This window comes from Neovison vison, chromosome 7 (assembly GCF_020171115.1).
Source record: "Neovison vison isolate M4711 chromosome 7, ASM_NN_V1, whole genome shotgun sequence".
NCBI lineage: Eukaryota > Metazoa > Chordata > Mammalia > Carnivora > Mustelidae > Neogale > Neogale vison.
Genome location: NC_058097.1, coordinates 151,174,521 through 151,197,501, shown reverse-complemented (window position 1 = coordinate 151,197,501; position 22,981 = coordinate 151,174,521). Strand labels below are relative to the sequence as shown.

Genomic DNA, 22,981 nt, shown 5'->3' with positions numbered 1-22,981 from the left:
GTTAGCCTCTCCAGTAGGTAAAAAATACTATCATTTTTGCCTTTCACCATTATCTAGCCTTCAGTTTGTTAGAGGAGACCTTGGGGATTCTTCATGTCTTCAGTGACAATTAATTATGTATCCAACAGCTCAATTTTTCTACAGTTACAAATGGAAGGATTATTATACCTTACTAAATGGTGTCTTTTCGTAAGGATATTTGTTACAGGAATGCAAGGGTGGAACGCCTGGGTGGTTCAGCTGTTAAGCACCTGCCTTGGGCTCAGGTCATGATCCTAGGGTCCTGGGATAGACCCCCCCCACCCCATCGAACCCCCCATCGGGCTCCCTGCTCAGCAGGAAGCCTGCTTCTCCCTTTCACACTCCTTGTGTTTGTGTTCCTCTCTCGCTGTCTCTCTTTCTCTATCAAATAAATAAAATCTTCCAAAAAATAAAGAAAGAAATGCAAGGGAATAATAGCTAATATACCACTAAAAATAAAGCTGAAAAAGTTGACACTAATGGGTGTTTCTTTGACTAAAGTAATCATGAAATTATTTTTAAAACTACCTGTTACATAATAGCATCCATCTAAGGGTCAGCATGAAGTAAGCCACTTAGGAAAAAAACCCCAAATTTCGGAAGATTAATAATCTACAGATGATATCATGATAAGAAAAATAGTAAAACTTTTTGAATTTGAGAATGTTTCATGAATTGGTTTAGCTACTTGTTAGCATTTTACCAGGTAATATGCAAGTTTAGGACAACTTAATGATTTGTACTGAACCAGATATTTTACAGCGTGCTTCAGGTTGAGTTACTACCTTTTCAAATCATAAACTGTTAGTCATGGGTATATCTTGAAAACTGCTTAATAAATGTAAGTCTAACTCTTGGCACTTGAACATAAAGGAATGATTCCTAGATTAGAGTTGTTCCTAGGAAGCACCTGGTTGGCTCAGTCAGTAAAGCCTGCAACTCTTGATCTTAGGGTCGTAAGTTCAAGCCCCATGTTGGGTGTGGAGCTTATTTTTTAAAAAAAATTTGTTTCTAGTATTACTTTATTTTTCCTTTTTGAGTAATTAGAGTAGACATTCCTCATATCTTACATGATACTGCACATGTAGGGCCCAGCTAACCTTTAAGATTCAGTCACCCAAAAGATAAATTCCAGGGCCTAAATTGTTAACTGGAAATTTTTTCTAATTTTTTTTTTTTTTTTTTGACAGAGAGAGAGATCACAAGTAGGCAGAGAGGCAGGCAGAGAGAGAGTGAGAAGGAAGCAGGCTCCCTGCCGAGCAGAGAGCCCGATGCGGGACTCCATCCCAGGACCCCGAGATCATGACCTGAGCCGAAGGCAGCGGCTTAACCCACTGAGCCACCCAGGCGCCCCTCTAATTGTTTTTTAAAAAATGCAAAGTTAATGGAGACTTTGGTATTTGTACTTTTTATTCTTTTTTCCCAATGGCTTCTGGCTACAAGACAGTGTGATGGGGCAGGGTCACCCTGTGTATATCAGAGAATTATATTTGCTAGCTAAATGAGGAGAAAGGCATAATCTTTTTCTGAAGACCACCATTTGTTCAGTGTAGGGCTTAGGTTTCAGACACCAGACCTTAAGATATTACCAAAGGGTGATTTCATGAATCTGTATTTGGACCCCAAGTACATACAGGGGGGACTTGGGGTAATTATTATGAAATCCTTTTTAGCAAATATGCTACCTCACATTGTCATAGCTATATTATACTCCAAAAAACTAGATATGGTCTAAAAGCTCTATGTCTGTTTGGTGTAATTTAATGCTGCTTCCCTGATCTTTCTGCTGTCTACAGAGCCAGAGTCCAGAGGTGGAGCAGTTAGGGAGGGTTGTGGAACTGGACAGTGACATGGTAGATATCACCCAGGAGCCAGTTTTGGATTCCATGTTAGAAGAGAGCGTGCCTGAGGATCAGGAGCCTGTGTCTGCCTCAACACACATTGCATCTTCACTGGGAATTAATCCACATGTCTTACAGGTGAAGTCCTAACCTACCCTTACTACAACAGGAAGCCAAACTAATCTTTATCTCCCTTTCATAACCTCGGGCTCCTTCCTTGGTTATTCACTGAAGAGCTTTGAGTGGTTATTGGAGTGAGGAAAAAACAAGAATATAGCCTGGGTTTGGGCTTTATTTTTCCATTCTGGGAGGGAAGGGGAAGGCTGTATTGAGATGCTGAAGACCTGGATTCTAACCCTGGTTTTGTAACTATTACTATGTGACTTTAGGCAAGTCATTTAACATCTGTGAGCACTAATTTTTCTCTACAAAATATACTTTGTTTCCTTCATAGGGTGGTTTTGAGGGTCTAGAAAGTGCTCCGTAAAAGTTTTTTTAATAGCCTAGAAGATACAGGTCTCTTTAAACTCTGTCTCAACTTCCCCCTGCCTATGGCTTTGACATGTTAAAAGTTGAGCCTTTGTCTTACATTTGAAGTTAGTCATTCAGCAAACAAGCGAGCAATTGCTGTGTGCCAGGCTTTGGCGAGACTCTAGAAACAGAGGAGTATTCTGCAATTTCCGCCTTCCAGGCACATGCTGTGTAATAGAGTCAGCCACGCAAATATTATACTAACTCTGGACACAGCCTCAGGCAAAGCAATTTGTTGGTTATTGGAAACTGCATTTTTCTTTTACGGCCTTTGAATTTGGGGGAGCACATTCATTCTATAGGTATTGCCTTTTAGATCATGAAAGCATCATTGCTTGCTGATGAAGAAGATGTAGATATGGTTCTGGATCAACGCTTCAGTCACCTTCCTTCTAAAGCAGATACTTCTCAAGAAATCTGTTCTCCCAGACTCCCCATTTCAGCATCCCACTCATCCAAATCCCGTTCTTTAGGTACTGTAACTAATGCTATTTAATGAGAAAGCTGTAAAGTCCTGCTTTTTACCTGTCTTCTTCTAAGCTGAGTCAACTTCTCTAGCAAATATCCCCCTAAAGGCATATGGCATAAGAATGTCAGGAGGAGATATACTCTTATAAATATGTTAGGTGAGCCAGTTTTTAAAAACCATAATCAGCTTTATTGGTGCAGATGCAGAAGTTATATATGGACAACAAAGCATTTGTGTTTTGTTCAGGTTATATTTTTATTTGCTTATGAATGTGGATTAGATTATAAACTCAGATTTTCTAATTTTCATCACACCTTAGAGGAATGAGCAAGTTGTCCTGCACTATACTCTTTTTGTGCAATCCTCATGCTATCCTTATTTTATGGCCTTCCAGGGGCAAATGTTGCTGCTTAAAATGCACAAAACCTGTCAGATTTCTACCTTTTCCTAAACCTCCCCAAATTCTTAGGGAAGTAATATTTGATTTTAAAGCTTTCCCTTTTTTCTTTTTGGGGGCTTGTAACTGTGTGGTATTAGGGATAGAGTATTGATGTCAACGAATCTCAAAACGTTTTGAAAGCCAGAGGAAATACCAGGAAAAGATTTGTTTATGTTGCCTTAAAAACTAGGTGTTTAGTTTTCAATTCTTTCAAGTGAAAGACTTGAAACTTATTATTACTAACTTCCTTTTAAAAAATATTTCAACTAATAAACCATCAATTAAACATTAACTGTAACCTTTTCCATAATGGGCACTACATGAAAATCTCATACTTCAATAACTGACTTCTTGTTTTAAAAGTATTAGAGAACAGGCAGTAGTAATAAGAACTGTCCTTCTGAAGGGCACAAGATGCCTCAGTGGGTTTTGTTTTATTGAGTCTAGCATTGAGCATTAGAGTGGTGGCAATTTGAATTTTGATCTTACTAAGTTTTTTCTATGGACTAAGAAATGGTAAAATTTGGCAGGAGCATTGGTGTCAGACTTCCCTGGGCTTAATCTCTCAATCCTGCCACTTAGTAGCTTTGTGAATTTGGAATAAACACTTTGCTGAGCCCAGTTTTCCTGCCTACAAAATGAGGATGAAAGTGTTGTTCATCTGAAGTTATTGAAAGGTGAAATGAAACCATGTATACGAATGGCTTATACAGAATCACAGATAAGAGCTTAATAATTTCTTTAAAATAGTAGTAGTAGTGTTTGTTATTAATGTTGCTGGCATCATCATCACTAAAATTCTAGCCTTGATTTCCTGGTTGAAAGAGTATTCCACAGACTGACTTGCTGCTTATCATCTGTGTCTGATTTAATTGGTTTGATAAAACTGTAATTTCAACCTCACTGATTTTTGCTGTTCGAGAAGCAAGAGAGACTGTATTTTCTAATCATCTTTTTTTCCCCCCTATTTCAGTTGGTGGGTTACTACTACAATCAAAGTTTACTAGTGGAACTTTTCTTTCACCAAGTGCCTCTGTACAAGAATGTCGTACTCCCAGAGCAGCATCTTTGATGAATATCCCATCCACATCCCCTTGGTCTGTTCCTCCACCCCTGACCTCTGTGTTTACAGTGCCCAGCCCAGCCCCTGAAGTTCAGTTGAAAACTGTGGGTACACGCAGACAACCAGGCCTAGTCCCTCTTGAAAAGTCTGTCACCTATGGCAAGGGGAAACTCCTGATGGACATGGCTCTATTTATGGGACGCTCATTTCGAGTTGGTTGGGGCCCCAACTGGACTCTTGCTAATAGTGGAGAACAGCTGAGTGGCTCTCCTGAACTAGAAAATCATCAGGTTGCTGATTCTATGGAATATGGATTCCTGCCTAATCCAGTTGCTGTTAAATCGTGAGTCACAATTTCCTTATGCTTTTTGAGAAAGACAACCTGGTAGGTAAGAAAAACCTTTTCATTGTCAGGAGACCCAAAGTCAGGTCCCTGCTTTGTGATCTTTCTAGACATGTTCTTAGTACAACTTCATATAGCAGAAGATCTTTGTATAATTAAAAACTAAAGTGATTAATAAAATAACCCCATTTGTATCATCAAGATGTGAAGAGTATATAATACTCATTTAATGGTTAAACTTTATTTGGAAATGTAACAGACCCAAAGCTGATGCTGCAGCATTCCTTATTTTGTTGTGTTTTTTTTTTCTCATCCTTTTTATTACATTAGTCTTTTTTTCCCTTTTTTCTCACTTAGATATTTGTGTTTTTTTCATATATAAGGTATATTCTCAAGCGCATTTCCTCTATCTTGGGCCTGGTCAGGTGAATGTATAAACTGTGTATAATCCATGCATAAGTATTTGGAAATAAGATGACATCTGATAGGGGGCTCCTGCCTGGCTCAGTTGGTAGAGCATATGACTCTGGATCTCAGCTTCATGAGTTCCAGACCCACATTGGGTGTAAACCTTATTTAAAAAAAAAGAAAAATGATGACATCAGATTACTGTATTATGTTATATATTGCTACACAATCCACATTATTAACATTTATTTATGTGTTTACAGTTCTGTATACTTTGTGTATGTGTATACATATGAGTGTGCATGTATATATACATGTATGCATGTGTATATATATGTATCTCATGCAGATGATATATGTATAGTTTCTGGCAATTATTAGACATATGCATAGAGTTGTTTTGTGCAAAATATATAACGTTTTCCTGTTTACTCTGTGTAACAAGTTGTGCTGTCTTTATTACAGATTAAATGACTGATTACCTATTATGCTTAGTTTTTAAAGTTGACGCTGAAGAAGTACAAAACAGCAATATCTCTTGAACCTCATTAGTAATGTTGATCCTAAACCTAGGTTATGTATGATGTCATATTTTGAAAGTTGTTAATATCAATCTTAAAGTCAGATCAAGGCTGGATTGATTATATACTCATCTTAATTTAGAGTCAGTTCTACAGTGTTTATGAGCTTAGCCTCACAACTTTTGAGACCTTACTAAGTGTAATTTGAGAAATAAGGATTCTACAGTAGCTTTTGGCCCTTGGATTTCATAGTGTCTAGATACATGCTGAAGCCACTCTCCAAGCTGAACTGTATTGACATGCTTATTATAACCTGGCTGAATACCTGGGCCAAATGATTTGTCTACTCATTATATAGCAAATACGTTTCTTATAGTTTGATGTAAAGAAATACAATTTCTTTAAAATCACAGGGAAATGTTTTGCATTCTCTTGTAATCATAAAAAGAAACAGGTTTTTAGGAAAATTCTAGCATCTATCTTATCTTCATTTTCTGTCTTGTCATTTGGTCTTATAGCCTTACTGAGTCTCCATTCAAAGTTTATTTGGAAAAACTCAGTTTGAGACAAAAGAAGCCAGATGAAGACCTGCAGTTATACCAGATACCTCTGGAGCTCAAATTAAAACATAGCACTGTGCATGTGGATGAGCTGTGTCCTCTCATTGTCCCTAATCCAGGAGTTGCTGTCATTCATGACTATGCAAATTGGGTTAAGAAAGCATCAGGAGACTTTCTGGAAGCTCAAAGTAAGTATGGACTGTTTCTGTTCTAACTTTTGATGTTGTAAGAACTGCCATAGAAGCATGTGTTCATGCTTCTATGACAAATTTCCTTAGGAGATCTGTTCCTTAGGACAGATTTCCTTAGGCCAATGTAGTGAGCGGGTGCCTGAGCTCACGCTTGTCTGTAGTTGAGTTGGAATGAGCAAAATCTCAAGGAAGGAGAAATGATAACAGTTTTACAATTACTCTTAAGACTTTTAACATACAAGTCCTCTTTTATAGGAACTATAGCCAAATTCTTTGGATATTCGAAATTGCATTCCTTCTGCCACCCAGAGAACATAAGGAGAAAAAGCCATTCCTTCTTGCTTTTCTAAATGCTACCCATTCTTCCATGTCCAGCTTAAGCACCTCTTGGTCCTCCCAACAATTTAATGTTCCTAACTTCCCTTCCTAAACTCTCCCATTACCTTTCTATTACTATTGTGACCATGGTTCTCTAAACCAGTACTTTGGTAAAGGGCTTTTTAAAATTGGGAACTTACTATTTTAAAATCATAGAAAAATCTTAATGTTACACCTTTCATAATAGTTCACCATTATTCAAGAATGGTGACTATTTTAAACTCTTCCATACCACATATTTTGAGAATTGTGTATATTCATTTCTTTATATTTGCTTCAGTTGTCTCATCTTCTTTTCAAACATGTGTGTCATCTTCCCATGTATTCTTTTTTTTTTTTTAAGATTTTATTTATTTATTTGACAGATGGAGATCACAAGTAGGCAGAGAGGCAGGCAGAGCGAGAGAGGAGGAAGCAGGCTCCCCTCTGAGCAGAGAGCCTGATGTAGGGCTCGATCCCAGGACCCTGGGACCATGACCTGAGCCGAAATCAGAGGCTTTAACCCACTGAGCCACCCAGGCGCCCCACCATGTATTCTTGTATTTGGCTTAGTGGTAAACAGTGCTTCTGTTTTGCTTTCCTTCCTGAGGAGCAATATGAATAGTACTTAAGAATGTAGAGTTGGACTCAGATTACTTGGGTTCAAATCTTCGCTCTGCTACATGTTGCCTATAACTTTTGAGCAAGTTACTTAATGCTCTGTACTTCAGTTTCCTCATCTATAAAATGAAGATGGCAACTACTGTATATTTACATTGTATAGTTTAGAGATGGCTTTCCTCTTAAGTGCTTTGAACAGTGTCATTTAGGCTCACTAAATGTTAGGCTGTGCCTACTACAGGAGAGAAAACTCCCTCACAAGTTTTTAGAGCACTTCATGTTTCTTAAAGCATTTTGTAAACAATGTAATCAAGTTGGAGGACTCTTCTCTGTCATTTGAGATTATATTAGCCATAATGCAGCTAAAAGAATCTATTTAAAGGAGCATAGAGTGGGGCGCCTGGGTTAAAGCAGTGGGTTAAAGCCTCTGCCTTCGGCTCAGGTCATGATCCCAGGGTCCTGGGATCGAGCCCCACGTCGGGCTCTCTGCTCCGCGGGGAGCCCGCTTCCTCCTCTCTCTCTCTCTCTCTCTGCCTGCCTCTCTGCCTACTTGTGATTTCTCTCTCTCTGTCAAATAAATAAAATCTTAAAAAAAAAAAAAAAAAAGGAGCATAGAGTTACTTTTGTTATATAAGTACCAGAGGAACGTGGAATGAACAAGCAGTTATACTCCACACCTCCAGAACTTGTAAGACACAGCAGAGTGAGCTGGAGACAGATTAAGGGCAATCAGCTTGAGTAGTTATTCGGGGTATGTATTAATTTATGTATTTTTATGTCACAATTAGAGTGATGTCCTCTGTGTAGGTACTTTGACTTCATGTCATAGCATTGTTTTCCTGTCCGTGTTAGTTGTGAAGCACTGGAGCCTAACATGGACATTATGTGAAGCCTTATGGGGCCACCTGAAGGAGCCTGACAGCCAACTGGATGAACCTAGTGAATACATTCAGATTCTGGAGCGAAGAAGAACTTTCTCTCGCTGGCTATCCCATACTGCTGCACCTCAGATTGAGGAGGAAGTTTCCTTAACCAGAAAAGACAGGCCTGTGGAGGCTGTCTTCAGCTACCTCACAGGCAAGAGGATCAGTGAGGCTTGCTCTCTGGCCCAGCAGTCAGGTAGGGCATATGGTCCTTCTCTGTATCCTTATCTACATCCTACTCACTAGTGGTTCCTGCCCCTTAATTTGTAGATTTGCCTTTGTCTTCTAGCCTAAATTGAGTATAAACTTTCCAGGAAGATTGCTGGTTCCTCCAGAGTAGGGACTGTGTTCTCTAGTTTTCTTTTTAGAACCTTAAGCATTAAGTTTACTTCTACATATGCATTTATAATGAAACTAGAAGATAGAGATAAGCAAAAAGCAATAAATCCAATTCATCTAAATCCTTCAGTATTTACTTTATACATTTCAATGTACAGCTTGTACTTGGACTGTTTACTTTGTAATATATAAGGTATATTAAAATTTGTGTACACAAAGCAACGTATGCCTGTAAACTTTTCAAAGATGGTACCCTGCTACATATATAGAGAGATGGTATTCTTTTCATGATCTCCAATATAGATAATATATTCAAATGCTTCTCTGTATTCTTTTATCTACAAATGTACCATGTTAGCAAATTCCTTTTTTGACATTTAGGTGTTTTTTCCCTCCCCCTATAATCAATTCTCTGAACCTTTTAAACACAGGTATTTTGTATTAATTCACTTATTTCATTCAAGTAAGTGTGTAAATTTAATTTCCAGGTTGAGATAACCTATTTTTTTTTCCCAAGGATTTCCCATTTTGTATTTGTACTTTTTTTAGTTTTCCTTCCACTAATGAGAGCCATTTAGCAAGTATTTGATAACTGTCCAGACACAAATCTAGGTAAGAATAAAAGATGGCATAGTTCAGTTTAATCTGTGTATAGTAAAATCCCTGATGAAACCTTGTTACTGGAACCTTGTTATGGAAACCAAATAATTAGAGCCATCAACTGGATTTATTTTTGGAGGCCTTGGCCAGTTTGGATTGTAAGGAACAATCATAGGAAAAGCTAGAATCAAGAACTTTTCTATGTGGACAATTGCATTCCACTGTCACTACATGTTTAGCTTTTTGTGATATTCATATTTTTTTCTGTAGTGGAAATTTATCTTCAGCATTGGCTTTTATAAAGTTAAAAAGATTATGAATCATTAAAGAGAGAAAGTTATGCTCACCAACACATATGTGTGTAGCCGAGGAAGATCTCAAGGAGTGCTAGAAGTCAAGTCCTTAGATTTATTTGTTCACAAACTCTGCTTTTTCCTTCCCCCACCCCCCACTTTTTTTTCTTTTCTTTAAGGTTAAACTTTTGGCAAGGCATTACCTTTCAGCTTACTAAAAACCGTTGATTCACTATCTCTACTTTTAATAATTGATAGAACAACTAAACAATATCAAGAATATAAAATACTTGGGACACCTGGGTGACTCAGTCATTGAAGCGTCTGCCCTCAGCACAGGTCATGATTCCAGGGTCCTGGAATCGAGTTCCACAGCAGGCTCCTTGCACAGCAGGGTGTCTGCTTCTCCCTCTGCCAGCTCTGCCTGCCGCTTTCCCTGCTTATGCGCTCTCTCTCTCTGACAAATAAATAAAAATCTTAAAAAAATATTTTAAAGACAATAAAATACTTGAATGCTATCAGTGTTAACCTGATATCTACCCAACAGGAATAAAGACCTCAAGTCAATAACCTAAGCTTCTAGAAGTTCCCTGGTGGTCTAGTGGTTAGGATTCGGCACTCTCAATAACCTAAGCTTCTAAACTAGCAAAATAAGAACTAAACCAAAAGGTAGAAGAAATAGTAAAGATTAGAACAGAAATCAATGAAAATGACAATGTAAAAAAACAGTAATCAATAAGACCGAACATCTGTTCTTTGAAAAAGGTAAGAAAGCTTACTAAACTGTAACTACCCTGAGCATGGGGGTAGGGTTGGGGGGGGTGGGCAAAAAAGAAAGGCACAAATTACCAAAAAATAAGCATGAAAGAACATCACTACTAACCTTATAGAAAGGGGACTACTATAAAAAATTCTGTCATCAAATTCAGTAACTTTGATAAAATTGACAGATTCCTAGGAAAATATAAATTACCAAAATTGACTCAAGAAAAAGAAAATCTAAATAGATCTATAACAAGTAAAGAGGTTGAATTAGTAACTAAAAATCTTCACTCAGAAAAGCCAAGATCCAGATGTCTTCACTGGTAACCAGCACTGTTTTATTTATTTATTTATTTATTTATTTAAAAAGATTTTATTTATTTATATGGCAGACAGAGATCACAAGCAGGCAGAGAGAGAGGAGGAAGCAAGCTCCCCGCTGAGCAGAGAGCCTGATGAGGGGCTCGATCCCAGCATACTGGGATCGTGACCTAGGCTGAAGGCAGAGGCTTTAACTAACCCACTCAGCCACCCAGGCGCCCCATCAGCACTGTTTTAAAGAAGTAATACCAACCCTCTACAACTCTTCCAGAAAATAGAGGGAGCAGTTCCCATCTTGTTCTATGGTGACATTATTAACCTGATATCAAAGCAAATGCACAGAAACCTACAGCGAACATCATATTGCAAGACTGAAGATTTCACCCTAAGATTGGGAAAACAGCATTTCTTTCTTTCTTTTTTTTTAAATTGGAGTGGGGGAATGTTTTGTTTTTCGTTTCTTTGACATAGAATGTATGATTTATTTCAGGGGTACAGGTCTGTGATTCAACAGCCTTACACAATTCGCAGTGCTCACTACAGCACACACCCTCCCCAGTTTCCATCACGCAGCCACCCCATCACTCCCACCCTTCTCCACTCCAGCAACCCTCAGTTTGTTTGCTGAGAGTAAGAGTCTCTTATGGTTTGTCTCCCTCTCTGGTTTCATCTTGTTTCGTTTTTCTCTCTGGGAACACCATTTCCATACAGAATTGTAGTGGATGTTGTAGCCGGTGTAATCAAGAAAGGAAAAGTAGCAAAAGCTCTACAGATTAAGAAGGAAGAGGTAAAACTGTCTTTATTCCAAGATGGCATGATTCTGTATGTCGATAGTTCAGTCCTGAAGAATCAACAGAAAAGGCAGTGGGACTAAATAAACTAACTAGTTCAGCAAGATCTCAGGATTCAAGATTAGTGTACAAAATTCAGGTGTGTTTCTGCGTATTAGCAACAAGCAATCCAAAAATGAAATTGGAAAAACAATGGCATTCACAGTAACATTAGAAAGAATAAAATTAAGGAATAAATGTAACAAAAATGAGACTTGTACTGTAACTATGAAACAGTAACGAAATGATGATCTACATAAATGAAGAAACACATTTCACATTCGTGGAATATATCTCAGCTTCAGCACTATTATCCTTCTTGGCTGGTAATTTTTTGTTGTGGAGGCTGTCCTGGGCATTGCAAGGTACTTAGTAGCATAGCATCCCTGCCCTCTGCCCATAAGAGTCCTTTACCCTCAGTTGTGACAACCAAAAAAAATCCTCTGGACATTGCCAAATGTTCCTTGGGGAACAAAACCACTCAGATTGAGAACCAGTAATAGATTGGGAACCTCAGTGTTGTTTAACTGATTTATACATCAGTGCATTTTCTATCAGAATGCCCACTACAGACATTTTTGCAGAAATTAATAAGTTGATCCTTATTTGGAAATGTAAGAAACCTAACCAGTTTTGGAAAAGAACAAAATCAGGAAACTCAACACGTGTCTGTTTTCAGAACTTCTGTAAAGCTGCAGCAGTCAAGACAATGTGGTACTGGCATAAGTATGAACATAGAAAAATAGAACAAGATAGAAATGGGACTTCAAATATAAAACCCTTCCACTTAGAGTCAGTTGATTTTTGACAAAGATGCCAAGAGAATTTAAACATGGAAAGGATAGTCTTTTCAACAGATAATGCTGAGATAGTTGAATATTCATATGCAGAAGATTAATTTATATTCTTAGCTTATGCCATACACTAAAATTAACTTGAGGAAGTAACCTAGAATCCTCATCAGTGAGAACAGTCTTCCAGAAAAGTCAGGGATTGGCAACAGCCAGTTGGTTTGTTGACTGTAATCAAAGCAAAGAGGATTTTTTTTTTTTAAGATTTTATTTATTTATTTGACAGAGATCACAAGTAGTTGGAGAGGCAGGCAGAGATAGAGAAGGAAGCAGGCTCCCTGCTGAGCAGAGATCCTGATGCGGGTTTTGATCCCAGGACCCTGGGTCATGACCTGAGCCGAAGGCAGAGGCTTTAACCCACTGAGCCGCCCAGGTACCCCGCAAAGAGGATCTTAATGAATATATTGTGTCAAGCTCTGAACTCCACCATCTCTAGTGACGAGGATAGTTATACATCTTGGCCAATAAATCCTCTGTTTTGGGTTCTCTAGATACACTGAAATAATCTTTTTTCCTTTTGGTATCACTCACCTAGAAAACTAGCAGCTCATGGTCAAGTGGGCTACAACACTTACTGAATGAATCATAATCCAATCATGCTTTGATTACCTATATATAGAGAGACCATGAGTCCTGCACATTTCCAGATGTGCTCCTGGTGCATGATTTTTTTCCTTTAGGCCTCTCTAGTTTATGAAGGAAACTTTTGAGATGAAAGCCTCAGTTCTGGCAGGATGGTATTTTATATAGACATTTAAGCACTGACCCATATACAAAAACAAGAGAAGGACTATTGACTTATAGGAGGTTTGTAGTAAGGGCTGGAACAAAGCATTTTCCTCTTAACTTACAACTTAGCTTGAAGTTTTCATCAACTGGAATTTCTATTCCCTCACATTCTAGTTAATGAAAATCTTTTTATTGCCTCAGTCCTTTGTACTTAAAAATGTTTAGTAATAGAGATGACTAGACCTGTGAGAGTGAGAGTGTCAGGGATTCTTGCACATACATTTTGTCTGGGTTTCATTTTGCCATTTCTCAGTGCCATTCTCGTTGGGCATGTTTTCAATTATGTGATCTCAGTCTTCACTACACACCTTTGAATCAGATAATTCTTTGCTCCATTTTACAGATGAAGTACTTTATCTAGGGTTGCAGAAGTAATAGATCTTACATTGAACTCTGTACACTATATAGTCTAATGTAATTTAGGTTAAACTATTTTGAATTTTTTCTACCCAAGCAGAAGAATGGTAAGTTCTTGGACAATGTTTTGGGACTACTGCAGAAAGCAGTAACAGTGTAAAGGTCTTCCTCCTGAGGGCTAGAAGAAATAAGATAATGTCCCCAGGTTTTTCCGCAAGTCTTTTAATCTTCGCAATCACCAAAGAACTGTTTCTCTTGTAGGTGATCATCGTCTTGCCCTTCTTTTATCCCAGCTGGTGGGTAGCCAGTCAGTCCGGGAACTGCTTACTATGCAGCTGGTGGATTGGCAACAGCTCCAGGCTAACTGTTTCATCCAAGATGAGAGACTGCGTATCTTTGCCTTGTTGGCTGGAAAACCGGTATTTTCCTCTTTTCTCATTAACTTGCATACGTTTTCTCATAAATCCAAGACGGCTTGAGGTTAAGAGCTAGCTTTGTAAATTGTATACTGTGACATATAACTAAGCAACTTGTTCTTAAATTCTGTGTAAATATTTTCAAATTACAAAGGTACATCACGTACCTTGTAAAAGAAAACTGGTCATATAGAAGTTAAATCAAGTTCACCATATCCCTTATCCTAGTGGTAAATAACGTAAATAATTTATATTCTCTTTCCAGACATATTGTAAGTCCGTATCAACATATATGTGTGCATATTTACACATGTGTATATTCCAATAAAATCAGTAGTTCTGTAAGTTAACTGTATGGACGTTTTTTCATGTCATGTGGCATCACTCTTTTTAATAGCCACTTCTGTTCATTCTATGGGTGAGAAAGCATAATAATTTTAAGCCATTGCTGCCTGTCTGATTGACATATTGCTGTCGCTTTCCAGCAGTGAAGTAGCTGGTCAGAATTTATGCACAACTTAAAGTTTTATAAGATGGCAACTGCAGGCAGTAAGAAGACCTCCTCTTCACTTTCTGTGGTTCTTATCTCTTCTCAAAGCACCGATAGTCTAAATCTGCCCTCTCACCTGCCACCAAGGAAACTGTATTTTTATTTGGATCAATAACACTGCCAGTCTAGTTCATTTAAAATGTTATTTAAATAGGGACACCTGTCTGGCTCAGTTGGTAGCGCATGCAGCTCTTGACCTTGAAGGTCGGGAGTTTGAGCCCCATGTTGGGGATAGACTACTTTAAAAAAAGAAATAAAATGTTACTTGACTAAGTGAGTAACTTGCAGATCTGGGCAGTAACAAGATAATGTATGACACATAGCTGTGGTGATGATTTTGTCTCCTGCAGGTTTGGCAGCTCACAGAGCATAGGCAAATCAATGTGTGCTCATGTTTGGATTGGAAACGTGCCCTGGCTGTGCATCTTTGGTATTTGCTTCCACCAACAGCCTCCATTTCCAGGGCACTCAGCATGTATGAAGAAGCATTTCAGGTATTTATGTTCAGTAGAGCCAACCAAGAGTCATGAGGGGAGTTCTGTTTTTGCCAGAAAAGTATTGCAGAGAAAAAAACACCAAGTCATACTTCATAATACTTTTAACTAACTGCTTTCTTGGAAAGTACCATAAAATTGAAATGGACCCAGGAAATCTGATGGGAAACTTTTCTCCTGCCTCTGGACAGGGCTACTCTTAAAATTCTCCAAGTATCTCCTTCTATTTTATTTAATATGATGTTTCCACAGTTGACTTTCTTTTTTTTTTTTTTTTAAGATTTTATTTATTTATTTGACAGAGAGAGATCACAAGTAGGTAGAGAGGCAGGCAGAGAGAGAGAAGAGGAAGCAAGCTCCCTGCCAAGCAGAGAGCCCGACGTGGGACTTGATCCCAGGACCCTGAGATCATGAACTGAGCCGAAGGCAGCGGCTTAACCCACTGAGCCACCCAGGCTCCCCCACAGTTGACTTTCTTAAAGCAGTTTTCCTGCCCCCAAATAAGAGGGTTTTTCTTTTTTCCTAATGCTGTCTTATTCCTTTGGGAATTCCTTGGATACAGCCCAACCTCAAGTTTGGTATAGCCCCAAATTAGCAGGCCTGAAAAATCTGCCTTTAAATATCATATATCATATGCCTTAACTGTGTTGAGCTTAAAGAATTATTAATGGGGGGCGCCGGGGTGGCTCAGTGGATTAAGCTTCTGCCTTCGGCTCAGGTCATGATCTCAGGGTCCTGGGATCGAGCCCTACATCGGGCTCTCTGCTCGGTGGGGAGCCTACTTCCCCTCCCCCCCCCCCGTGCCCGCCTGCCTCTCAGCCTACTTGTGCTCTCTGTCAAGTAAATAAATAAAATCTTTAAAAAAAAAATTATTAATGTGAGGGTGTGCCTGTGTGGCTCATTGGTTGAGCATCTGACTCTTGGTGACAGCTCAGGTCATGGTCTCAGGCTGTGAGATCCAGCCTCGGATCAGACTCTACACTCAACAAGAAGTCTGCTTGAGATTCTCTCTCCCTGTCCCTCTGCTCCCCGTCATGCTCTCCCTCTTTTCCTCTTTCCCTCTCTCCCTCTCTAATAAATAAATAAAATCTTTTTTATTTTTTTTAAGATTTTATTTATTTATTTGACAAAGAGGAAAGAGCACAAGCAGGTGGAGCAACAGGCAGAGGAAGAGGGAGAAGCAGGCTCCCCGCTGAGCAGGGAGTCCGATTTGGGGCTCGATCCCAGTACCCTTGGATCATGACCTGAGCCAAAGGCAGAGGCTTAACCGACTAAGCCACCCAGGTGCACCAAATAAGATCTTTTTTATAAATAAAACTATTATTAATGTAGGGTTTTTAATTTATTTTTTTTTCCTGAGAGAGAGTATGAGAAGTAGGGGGAGGGTCAGAGGGAGAAAGAGAATCCCAAGAGATTCCACACCTCACTTCCACAATCCTGAGACCATAATTTGAGCCAAAACCAAGAGTCTGGTGCTTAATCAACTGAGCCACCCAAGAGCCACTATTAATGTTTTTGAAGCCATTAATAGTGGGTTAACTGGCTGGGTGGCAGCTGGGTGGCTCAGTGGGTTAAAACCTCTGCCTTCGGCTCAGGTCATGATCCCAGGGTGCTGGGATTGAGCCCCACATCGGACTCTCTTCTCGGCAGGGAGCCTGCTTCCCTCTCTCTCTCTGCCTATTTGTGATCTCTGTCAAAAAAAAAAACAAACAAAAAAAAAACACATCATTTCTTCAGTTCCTACTGTCTATAGTTACTACCTTTGATACCATTTGTCAGGAGAAAGAGAACACTAAAGAAACTAAGTATAAGAAGAACTGTGACCCAAAAAAAAAAAAGAATTATGACAAGTAAGTATGAGGATTAATGACAGCTATACAAAGCCTTTGGTAGTCCCTTGAAGACAGGTTGGCTGTGTCACTGCAAAATAAGCTTAAGATCCTTGACACATTCCATTAGGATGTCATCATTCTTAATACATATGTCTAAGTTATTGATACATGATCATATCTATTGAAACACACTTGTAACTGGTGACTGTTTTATCAAATTCTTCCTTTCAGAATTCCTCTGAGGCTGACAGGTATGCCTGCTCCCCACTTCCTGCATACTTGGAGGGCTCGGGCTGTGTGGTAAAGGAGGAAGAAAACTCACAGAGACCACTTCAAGATGTCTGCTTTCACCTTCTAAAACTCTACAGTGACAGGTGAGTCAGAACCATGTATGGTAGGGCTTATAGCCCTAGGGAGTCCTTTCCTGAGTTTTTTCCCTTAAATGTGAAACCAACTTGCCATAAATTTGTATAAATTAACAAATTATAATTTATAGTGGTTGAATGCAGAGAACTTTGGAACTAGGGGTAGAGATCTAAAAAGTGTTTAACTTTAAGAAGATACAATTTACAAATACTGAAGTGTGCATTTTAATACAGTGTAACTCATAATTAACATAGGATTACCCCCCTAAAGTTCCCTCATGCACCTTTGCAATCAGTCCCCACCTCCAGACAAATAACTAACTGACTTTTTGTTACTGTAGATTAATTTCACTCTTCTAGAATTTTACATAATTGAGATCATTCTGTTAATTTTGTGTCTGGCTTCTTTCACTCACATAATGGTTTTGAGACTTATCCATGTTAATATGTATATTAGTTTTTTTTTAATTGAATAATTTATTCATTTATTGATGGATAGTTTTTCTTGATTTTGGCTGTGATGAATAAAATGCCATGAATATTTTGGATATAAATATATCCAAAAGTGTTTATATCATTTTACATCCCCACCTAGATCTCTAGGTGTTCCATATTCTCTTCAAAATTTGGTATTGTCAGCTTTTTAAATTCTGCCATTTTAGTGGGCATATAATAGCATATCATTGTGTGTGTGTGTGGTGGTGTTGTGGTTTATTTATCCTAAATATCCTAAATAAACAGTGGTTTATTTATCCTACAGCAGTGTATGAACACATGCTATTATTACAATCAGTAAATTTAAACTATCTTATTGGAACTATTGGACATATCAGAAACAATAAGGAATTTTTTCCAGTCATAACTAATCACTCCTATCTCATTTCAGTTCCTTAAATATTTTAAACTATTAAGTATGTAACTGTAGTATAGGATGATACAGTTTTTATTTGTTTTTAAGATTTCTTTATTAGAGCATAAACAAGTGGGGTGGAAAGGCAGAGGAAAAGGGATGAGCATATTCCCTGCTGAGTAGGGAGCTGGACATGGGCCTCAATCTCAATCGAGTGAACCATCAAGGTGCCCCTAGATAATAATAGTTTTATATTGTGGTAAAATATAAATAACTAAAGTGCTTTAATTTGCATTTCCCTAATGACTAATAATGTTGAGCATTTTTTCATGTGCTTATTTACCATTGTCTCTATATCTCCTTTGCAAAAGTGTTAACATTTTTTTGCCCATTTTTTAATAGAGTTGTCTTGTTGTGTTATAATATTTCTTTATATATTCTGGATATTAGTCCTTTATTTAAATGTGTTTTTGCAGTTATCCTAAAGTAAGGGCTTGTTTTTTTCATTTTCTTTACTAAGGAAATGAAAAGTGGTTTTACATTTTAAGTTCAGTTGACATTTTTGAACTATAAAATCAATTTCTTAACTAGTCTGTTGAGATTTTTCTATTTATTCTTGAATCTCTTTCTTTTTTCTTTTTTTTTTTTTAAAGATTTTTTATTTTTATTTATTTATTTGAGAGAGAGAGACAGTGAGACAGAGCATGAGCGAGGAGAAGGTCAGAGAGCGTAGCAGACTCCCCATGGAGCTGGGAGCCTGATGTGGGACTCGATCCCGGGACTCCAGGATCACGCCCTGAGCCGAAGGCAGTCGTCCAACCAACTGCGCCATTTTAATCCTTTATTTTTTAAAGATTTTTTTTAATTTATTAGAGATCACAAGTAGGCAGAGAGAGAGAGGAGGAAGCAGGCTCCCCGCCGAGCAGAGAGCCCGATGCGGGGCTTGATCCCAGGATCCTGGGATCATGACCTCAACCGAAGGCAGAGGCTTTAACCCACTGAGCCACCCAGGCGCCCCTATTCTTGAATCACTTTCAATCATTTGCTTCTAAGGAATTTGTTTCCCTAAGTTACCCCATATTTATTGGCATAAAGTTATTCATAACATTTTTCCTTCTTATTCTTTTTTTTTCTTATTATCCTTTTTAAATGTCTGTATGATTTGTAACTATGTCTCTCTCCTTCTTGATATTGGTAATATGTGTCCTTTTTTTTTTTTTTCCTTGATTGGTCTACCTACAGCTAGCTTTTGGTTTTATTGTTTATCTCTATTACTTGTCTAGTTCAAAATGGATCAGAAACCTAAATTTCAAACTTAACCCAGAAAACAAACAGAAGAAACCAGACCAGAAGATTTTTGCAACTGTGAGTTAGGCAGAGGTGTTTTGACACCAAATAAATAATCTATACAAGAAAAAATTGGTGAACTGGACTTCAAAAAAATTAAAAATTGTTAGTAATTGAAAAACTGTTAGGAGAATGAAAAGACAAGCCACAGACAGGGGGAAGATAATTGCAATTCATACATCTCATAAAGATCTTGTATCCAGAACATATAAAGAACTCCTTTAATAAAATTTTTTTTTATTTAAGAGAAAGGGCGTGCAAGTGGGTGGGTGAGGTGGGAGAGGAACAAGCAGACTCTGTGCTGTGTGGAGCCTGATGTGGGGCTTGATCTCTCAACCCTGAGATTGTGACCTAAGCTGAAATCAGGAGTTGGTTGCTTAACTAACTGAGCCACCCAGGTGTGCCCAGAACATTTAAAGAACTCTTAAAACTCAATAATAATAAAACAACCCAGATTTTGAAATGGGCAAAATATTAAAACATTTGCTTTACCAAAGAAGATCTAGATGTCAAGCACATGAAAAAGTGTCCAGCATCAGGTGCCTGGGTGGCTAAGATGGTTAAGTGACTGCCTTTGGCTCCTGTCGTGATCCTGGAGTCCTGGGATCAAGTCCCACATCAGGCTCCCTACTCGGCAGGGAGTCTGCTTCTCCCGCTGACCTCTCCCCTCTCGTGCTCTGTCTCTCTCATTCTCTCTCTCTCCCCCAAATAAATAAATAAAATCTTTTAAAAAGAAAATTAAAAAAAAAATGTCCAGCATCAGTAGACAACAGGGAAATGCAAATTGAAACCATCATGAGATACCACTGTCCACCTATTAGAAGGGCTAGAAATTAAAAAGACCAAGGGCCCCTGGGTGACTCAGCCAGCTAAGCCTCCAACTCTTGATCTCAGCTCAGGTCTTATCTGAGGGCCATGAGTGCAAGCTCTTCCCAGCATGGAACCTACTTTTAAAAAAAGAAAAATGTCTTGTACCAAGTGGTGTCATAGATGTGGAGCAACTTGAATTCTCATATACTGCTGGTGAAAAATATAAAATGGTATTGGCACTTTGGTAAACAGTTTGACAGAATAGAAAGTAAAGCAAGTTGGACATACTGCATGCATATGATCCAGTCATGCCACTCCTAGGTGTTTGCCCAAAAGAATGAAGACATATATCTGTATACAGGTGTTTGTAACACCTCTGTTTGTAATGGCCCAAAATTGGAAACAAGCCAAATTTTTATCGAAGGATGAATGGATAAACAAATTGTGATGTATCTATGTAATGGAATACTACTCAGTAATAAAAGGGAATGGACTGTTGATACACATGATAACACAGTGAATCACAAGATAATTTTACCTGGTTTTGAAAGGACTGAGATTTAAAAAAAAAAAAAAAAAAAAGTACCCAGAAACTATGCTGTATGATTCCAATCTGCCTAAAATTCTGGAAAATACAAACTGATTAATCACAGAAAGCAGATCATTATTTGCCTGGGAAGGGTGGCTGTGAAGAGGGGCAGGAAGAGAGGGATTATAGAGGGGCATAAGGAAGCTTTTGGAGGTTTGTTTGTTGTCTTGACCTTGGTGGTAATTTCACAGGTGTGTACATATATTAAAACTTAATGAAAATTGTACACTCTAAATATGTTTACTGTATGTCAGCTTATCTAATGTGAAAAAAAGATGAAAAAGGAGTATCTCAAGGTGCCAGTAGTAGAGAAACCAGAGCAAGAGGAGATAGTAAACCTTGTTTTCATGAAAGGTAGAATTGCTATGACTAAATCCTTATATAAAATCCACACTCTGCTATGGTGAGTGCTGTGAAGTATAAACTTGGCGATTCACAGACCTGTACCTCTGGGGCTAATAATACATTATATGTTAATAAAAAAATTAAAAATTGAAAAAAATCCACAGTCTGTCCCATACAAATAGTCTAGAACTGCACTGTCCACCATAATAGCTCCTATTCACATATGGCTATTTTAATTTAAGTAGACTTTTAATTTAGTTCCTCATTCACAGTAGCCCCCATTTCACATGTCTAGTAGCTGCATGTGGCTGGCTATTGGCTGTCGTTGGTCAGAAAAGGTTATAGAACATTTCCATCATCCCACAAAGTTCAGTTTGACAACACTGGTCAAGAAAACTTCTGTTCTTTACTTGGGGAAGTATTAGAAGGTCATAAAGTATCTGGGATCTTCGCTCAAAAGGTAAAGTTATTGGATGGTAATCTAAGCCATAGAACTTACAGGTGTGAGATCTTACTTTATACTGATCTTATGATGTGGAAATTGCACGCTAAGAACTTTACATATAAACTGGTCCAGGACCATTAAAATCTTTGGGATCCCAGCAAAAGAAAGAGAAGTCTGTATAGGGACTCTTTATTTATTTATTTATTTTTTAAAATTTTATTTATTTATCAGAGAGAGAGAGGGAGAGAGCACAGGCAGACAGAATGGCAGGCAGAGGCAGAGGGAGAAGCAGGCTCCCTGCTGAGCAAGGAGCCCGATGTGGGACTCGATCCCAGGACGCTGGGATCATGACCTGAGCCGAAGGCAGCTGCTTAACCAACTGAGCCACCCAGGCGTCCCTAGGGACTCTTTAAAAACTCAGGGCACCGGAATTTCCTTATATAAAGTATAATGCCCATGTAGACAAAATCAGAGGTAGAAATTATAAGCCGTAGAAGGAAGTAACCATCGTGAAGACTAGTTAGTTGTTCAGATAAACAGGATAATTAGCACTCTAGCAACTTCATATAATAGAACAGTTTGAAAGATCCTAATGCAGTTATATGTTTTAAGTGGTATATCGTGGTGCCTAGGTGGTTCCTTCGGTTAACCATCTGAACTTCAGCTCAGGTCATAATCTCAGGATTCTGGGATTGAGGCCATGCTCAGTGGGAGGTCTACTTCTCCCTCCCCCATCTCCCCCTCCCCTGCTGATGCACTTTCATGTGCTCCCTCTCAAATAAAAAATAATTTAAAAAATAAATAAATGTTAAATGAAGGAATGAAGACTAAGAGTTGTGAAGATTCCATGTACCAGGATGGTAAATATCTAAGCCAGACAAATTGACCAGCATACCTGTCAGATCACACAACCACAGAAGAGGAGGTGCCTTCATTTTTAGAAGGCTCTGTCATCTGGCTGAACCTAGAAGTAGACTGATAGAGCACATTCTCAGAGGGAGACCATGTGGTCTGTAATGCTTCTGTTCTCAGGTGCCTGCCTTTGTTATCTTCTAAACCATAACCAGAACAGTTGATCTATCCAATACAGATGGTCTGCTGCCTTGATATGATAACTCAGTACATTTTCCTTTGTAGACATTATGATCTCAACCAGCTGCTGGAGCCCCGAAGCATAACAGCCGATCCTTTGGACTATCGCCTAAGCTGGCACTTGTGGGAGGTGCTTCGGGCTCTTAACTATACTCATCTCTCAGAACAGTGTGAGGGTGTGCTACAGACGAGTTATGCTGGCCAACTGGAAAGTGAGGGGCTCTGGGAGTGGGCCATCTTTGTCCTCCTGCACATTGAGAACTCAAGGTGAGTAAGAAGCTCTGAACCCACTATATATTTAGTGCTACAGGGCAGTGCCAACGGTATCAGCCTCCTAGGGTTTAATTCAGTAAGTAAGCATCTAGAATGTTTTTTGGGGCCAGCCCTATGATAAACTTTAAGAGTTCAGCCCACAG

The 22,981-nt window shown here is 38.6% G+C and overlaps 1 protein-coding gene across 6 annotated transcripts in view; it reads left to right on the top strand.

Moving 5' to 3' along the window:
- Nucleotides 1-22,981, top strand: part of NUP98 (nucleoporin 98 and 96 precursor) — a 120,061-nt gene that overhangs the window by 83,131 nt on the left and 13,949 nt on the right. For all 6 annotated transcript variants that reach the window (XM_044258649.1, XM_044258648.1, XM_044258644.1 and 3 more), the window contains 9 exons: nt 1,818-2,000; nt 2,710-2,866; nt 4,275-4,707; nt 6,155-6,384; nt 8,218-8,484; nt 13,692-13,849; nt 14,747-14,890; nt 16,954-17,096; nt 22,611-22,832. In XM_044258649.1, coding sequence (XP_044114584.1) covers nt 1,818-2,000; nt 2,710-2,866; nt 4,275-4,707; nt 6,155-6,384; nt 8,218-8,484; nt 13,692-13,849; nt 14,747-14,890; nt 16,954-17,096; nt 22,611-22,832 — 1,937 coding nt within the window. The remainder of the gene's footprint in view (nt 1-1,817; nt 2,001-2,709; nt 2,867-4,274; nt 4,708-6,154; nt 6,385-8,217; nt 8,485-13,691; nt 13,850-14,746; nt 14,891-16,953; nt 17,097-22,610; nt 22,833-22,981) is intronic.